This window comes from Corylus avellana, chromosome ca9 (assembly GCF_901000735.1).
Source record: "Corylus avellana chromosome ca9, CavTom2PMs-1.0".
Lineage (NCBI taxonomy): Eukaryota > Viridiplantae > Streptophyta > Magnoliopsida > Fagales > Betulaceae > Corylus > Corylus avellana.
The window spans coordinates 11869528-11875162 of NC_081549.1; the positions used below are offsets into that span (position 1 = coordinate 11869528).

At 39.0% G+C, this 5635-nt stretch overlaps 1 protein-coding gene across 4 annotated transcripts; it reads left to right on the forward strand.

Moving 5' to 3' along the window:
- The first annotated feature begins 424 nt into the window (after nucleotides 1-424).
- On the forward strand, nucleotides 425-5635 carry LOC132191460 (UBP1-associated protein 2A-like). 4 transcript variants are annotated; one of them, XM_059606478.1, is made up of 2 exons: nucleotides 425-1968; nucleotides 4955-5635. In XM_059606478.1, exon 1 carries the CDS (start codon nucleotides 453-455, stop codon nucleotides 1950-1952), a length of 1500 nt encoding a protein of 499 aa, XP_059462461.1. In that variant the 5' UTR covers nucleotides 425-452; the 3' UTR covers nucleotides 1953-1968; nucleotides 4955-5635. The 4 variants fall into 4 exon arrangements, with proteins under 4 accessions (XP_059462461.1, XP_059462460.1, XP_059462459.1 ...); XM_059606477.1 differs by lacking the exon at nucleotides 4955-5635 and adding an exon at nucleotides 3400-3786 and having other exon boundaries at nucleotides 425-1963; XM_059606476.1 differs by lacking the exon at nucleotides 4955-5635 and adding an exon at nucleotides 2175-2668.

The following is a 5635-nucleotide window of genomic DNA, read 5'->3' on the forward strand; positions in this document are numbered from 1 at the left end:
CTTTATTTTTTTGTTCTTGGTACATAAGAGAGAAGGAAAATGAATATATATAAGTTTAAAAAACTAAATAACTTCCATTTTTTTGGAGAGCCTTATCTTTTAAGGAAAAGTCCATATACCCCTAAAATTATTGTCTAATTGACAATGTCCTCCTAAATTATTAAAAAATTGATAAATCCCTCTAAAATTGGCAAAAAGACAAAAATAACGCTAATTTTTTTTTAATAAGACAAAAATACTCCAATAAATTCAAAGAAATTAAAAAAACTCTTAAAAAATAATTTGAAGGAAAAATGTTAATTAGATAGTAATGTGAAGAAAAAATGTGAATTTTTTTCAAAGTCAAAGTTAAATGACAAATTTTTCAAATATTTTGAAAGAAAGCTTTACCCAAAAAGGAAAAACTAAAAAGGAACGTAATAAATAGAAATGAAGAGAGAGCTGAGAGAGCTATGTATCGTGTATACCCGCTTCACCAGCAAGGACGGGATTCCGGACCCTCAAACCCAAACCCTACTCGCATCTCCTTGAGACACACTTGTTACTCTATCAGCTCCCCAGCAATGGCGAGGAAGCGAAAGCTCCAGTCCAAACCCGCCGGGGCAGCCCAACCCCCGAAAAAGCAACAGCAGCAGCATAAGCAGAAAGAAGAGGATCGTACCCACTTCCAAGCCGAGGAAGACCCGGAAAACGTCGAATACGAAGAAGAAGAGGAGGAAGAGGCCGAAGAAGAAGAAGAAGAAGACGAAGATCCATATAAACCCCAGAATGCCGACAATCAGGTGGCGAACACCTCCACGTCAGCCGCTCCTGCGACTTCGGGGAGAGATCGATACGGCGAGGATGATGACGACGAGCTCATACAGAAGGTTCTTGAACCGTTTAGCAAGGACCAGATTATAAACCTGCTCTGCGAAGCAGCGGATAAGCATCCGGACGTGGCGGATCGGATACGAAAGGCTGCGGACGAGGACCCGGTACAACGCAAGATCTTTGTCCACGGCCTCGGGTGGGACACGAACGCCGATACCCTCTCCAACGTGTTCAAGCAGTTCGGCGAGATCGAGGATTGCAAGGCCGTGTGCGACAAGGTCTCTGGCAAATCCAAGGGCTACGGTTTCGTCCTCTTCAAGACCCGCAGCGGGGCCCGGAAGGCCCTCAAGCAGCCCCAGAAGAAGATCGGCAACCGGATGACCGCATGCCAGCTGGCCTCGATCGGCCCGGTCCCACAGCCGAGTGCTACCGCGGCGGCCCCCACGCCGCCCTTGTCGGAATATACGCTGAAGAAGATATACGTGAGCAATGTTGGGGCTGATTTGAATCCTCAGAAGCTGCTTACGTTCTTCTCCAAGTATGGAGAAATTGAGGAAGGGCCGTTGGGGCTCGATAAGGCGACGGGGAAGCCCAAGGGGTTTTGTTTGTTTGTGTACAAGACGGTTGAGAGCGCCAAGAAGGCTCTGGAAGAGCCGCACAAGAATTTTGAGGGCAATGTATTGCACTGCCAGAAGGCTATTGATGGTCCGAAGCAGAACAAGTCGAACCCTCACAACGCGCAATTACATAGAAATGAGAACCCCGGTTTTGTTGGTGGAGCCGCTGCGGCCGCGGCCGCACCGGGTCACTTGATGGCTCCGCCACCTACTGGGGCGGGGATTGGGTTGAACCCTGCGCTTGGGCAGGCAATAACGGCATTGCTTGCAAGTCAGGGTGCTGGGTTGGGCCTGACTAATCTGTTGGGGACGCTGGGATCGGCTGCAGCCATGAACCCAGGTGTGCCCGCAGCTGCTGCGGGGCACGCTTATACGAACCAGGCAAATATAATCGGAGGGTATGGGAATCAAGGGGGAATGCAGGGTGGATACCCCAACCAGCAAGCTGGACAAGGTGGTTCCGGAAGAGGCCAGCATGGTGTCGTGCAATATGGTGGCGTTCCACCTTACATGGGGCACTAGGTATCCCTGAGGTCAGGTACAATATGGTTTTTCCTTTTCCTTTCCTCTATAATTTATTTATCAGGTACCATTCTAGTTGATTTTAACCTTGAGAAAGTATAAACTTAAGGCTAATATTTCTATGCGGCGATTTTTGTTTAATTTTGTCTGCTATTGTGATTTGCAATATATTAGATTATGTTGTGCTCTTATGTGTTTTTATGCCATTTTGTGTTCTTTCAGTTTTATCTTTACAAAGACGGCAGTGCTCTATTTTAGTGAATGAGTGTTTCTATGAACTGAAGCATGGCATTCTTACGAGTAAAATAGTTATGTGAAAGGACCTGGAATAGAGAAAGTACCGTAAGTGTGATTTATTTGAAAGATTGAGTTGATGTCTTTGGTGACTCTTAATATACTGTTTTGTTCTCCCCCCACTTGATAACTAGAGTTGGATGAACCGCTTTATTTCTGAATTTTCTATTGATACTTTTCAATTGAAGAGAGTTCTGGATGTGTTTTCTCGTTCTCATCATTATGTCTTGGTTTGTGCTTTATTTAGATATTACATCATTGTATATCAATGAGTAATGCATGTACTTTGTACACATTTATGTATGCATTTATGCGTGTTTCCATGCATGCATGAATGCGTGCATGAAGCTGTCTATACTGCACACCATTTGGTAGTATAGTTACAATCATCTTAATGCCACTTGACATTCATGTGATTTTTTGTCTCCTTTAATGCTCTCTTTTGTTTGATTTTTTTTTTTTTTTTTTTTTTTTTTTTCCTTCCGGATAAGTAATTTTGTTTGATGTTGTGTACTTCGCAATTCTTGAAAAGTAGCAGCTGAGCATTATGCTGTATCTGCCATGGTCATTGATAAAGAGCTAATATCAACCTTATATGTTGGTAGAGGAAAAGAGAAAAAAATTTATGGTCTTGCATTTTGCTGCATAAACACTGACAACTGGTTTTTCATTCTACATTTTTAATTGTAGTAATCTTACGGACTTTCTCTTTTGGGCTGATACAACTCTCATGTTTCTGTCTATTTTTTTTTTCTCATACAAAGCTAATTTTCTAATCATTCATGGGTTTTCATATTTATCTTTCTCAAAGCTAATGTTCTAATCATTCATGGGTTTTCATATTTATTTTTCCTCTACGAAGGTAAGGTGATGTATTGCATTTGAAACTGCACTTTTGGCAAATTTTTCAAACTGTTTTCCTTTCCATGCTACTATTATTTCTCAGATTCTATTAAGGATAGTTTCCCTTTAAAGTTCATTGGTTTAATCATGTTATCTAATAATTTTTAACTTGCATGATCTTGGTCAATTGTTGAAACATGCACTGTTCAACCCTTTCTGCAAAGGATTTGGTTTAAAGTCTTCACTTTTTTTTTTTTTTGATAGGTACCTTTTAAAAATCTTTTCTCTTGCTTTCTCATTCATTTTGCAGATACTACTTAAGTGCATCAGTATTTTAGTATTGGCCTGGGATTCTTCTGAAGCTTAAGGAGCTGATGCAAATGGTGTCTTTATAGTATATGATGAAATGTTAATGTTTGGATGTTTGAAAACTTCAAAGAACAGAATCTTAAAACTGTCATTTGGAGTTTTGGTTTTCTGTCGCTGTTTTCTTCCTCATTTCTCCTTGCCTTTCAAAGTATTGTAGTATTTGGACTTCCAATTAATGGTTTTTACTGCTTTGGAACTCTTTTGGTATTTTCAACAAAAGACCTATCATACTTTGTGGAGTTTAAATGGACATAACTTTTGAAATTTTGATCATTTTGATCAAATGGTGGTTGTGTGCTATTTATACCTTTCTGAGATGGTTAATTGATGCTTGTATTTTAGCTGGCTTTGAATTAGTTTCATTTGTGTGTTTATGACATACATTTTCCATATTTAATTAGCTTTATCATTCACTTTGTAAATGTGCTTCATAAGTTAAAAGGTTATTTATTACGATCTATTAAAATGTGAAAAAACTACCGCATTGTTCATGTCTCTATATGGTTTGTTCGGTCAGTTTACCACAATTTTTACTGGTAATATTGTCATGCTAGTCTACCGGCAATGACTGTTACTTGCATTAACATTCTAGCAATTAGTTAAGAAAAAAAATTCTAGCAATTAGGCTAAGATGTTTTGTGGAAGATGAAGTAGTTGATTTTCATGTTGGAAATTTCCCTATTTGCAAAGATTTTATTGATATTTGAATGACTGGTTTTATCTGTTAAAGGGTAGTTTGACAAAATTGTTTGCATGGGACTAATCACTTTAAAATTTGGCCTTTTAGTTGGGACTGATCACTTTGAATATTTTTGCTAAGGAGTGTTAGTAATTGATGTTTTCAAGGAGGCCTCAATTATGGTTTTTTTAGGGTTGTTTTGTGTTGGTCCAAGTAGTAGCCCTTCTCAGTCCTTTGTTTTTAGTAATAGAAATTTGATTACAAACTAGAGGGTGCTAGCCAAGTATATACTAAATATACATGAAAAACACCTAATTAGAAAAAGAAAAAAAAATCAAGAAAATCATGATATCTAGAAATATAAGTGCCAACGTGATCAAGTCAGCCAACAAGAAGATGAGTGAAGATCAACGTGCGTGAAAATAAGAAGATTATTGGAGATCAATATAGGGTAGTTTATCAGATTGGCTACTGGGAAGGGGGAGAATGATAGAATATCGTAAGGCGGAATGATAGCATCCCACGTAGGAGCCCAAGGACACCTCAGCCTAACCCAGTGAACATGAAGGTAGCAGATCAAGTCAGCCAACAAGAAGATGAGTGAAGATCAACGAGCGTGAAGATAAGAAGATTATTGTAGATCGATAAAGGGTTCTTCATCAGATTGGCTATCAATAGTTATCATTTCCTTTATCATATGTATTTGCTTATTATCACCATTTACGTAGTTATCTTATTATCATTAGTTTGTAGAAGTCATAGTATAAGATGCGGAATGATAGAATATCGTAAGGAGGAATGATAGCATCCCATGTAGGGGCCCAAGGACACCTCAGCCTAACCCAGTCAACACGAAGGTAGCAGATAAGTGCCGGCATGGTCAAGTCAGCCAACAAGAAGATGAGTGAAGATCAGCATGTGTGAAGATAAGAAGATTACTGTAGATCAATAAAGGGTAGCTCATCAGATTGGCTACTAGTAGTTATCATTTCCTTTATCATATTTGTTTGCTTATTATCACCAGTTACGTAGTTATCTAATTATGATTAGTTTGTTAGAAGCCGTAGTATAAGATGCAGAATGATAGAATATCGTAAGGTGGAATGATAGCATCCCACGGAGGAGCCCAAGGACACCTCAGCCTAAGCCAGTGAACATGAAGGTAGCAGATAAGTGCCAACGTGATCAAGTCAGCCAACAAGAAGATGAGTGAAGATCAATGAGCGTGAAGATAAGAAGATTATTGTAGATCGATAAAGGGTAGTTCATCAGATTGGCTATCAGTAGTTATTATTTCCTTTATCATATGTATTTGCTTATTATCACCAGTTACCTAGTTATTTTATTATCATTAGTTTGTTAGAAGCCGTAGTATAAGACGAGGAGTCGAGTAGTTAGGGGATCATTGAGAATTGTAATCAGACACACTTGTCTTGTGGTTTGTCTCCAGCCCTAATTGAAGTTCACTATCAATATAATTTCCATCTATTTCCATTTA

What these genes read in the sequence shown, in the direction of transcription:
- LOC132191460 (XM_059606478.1), top strand. Translation starts at nt 453, where the DNA reads ATGTATCGTGTATACCCGCTTCACCAGCAAGGACGGGATTCCGGACCC.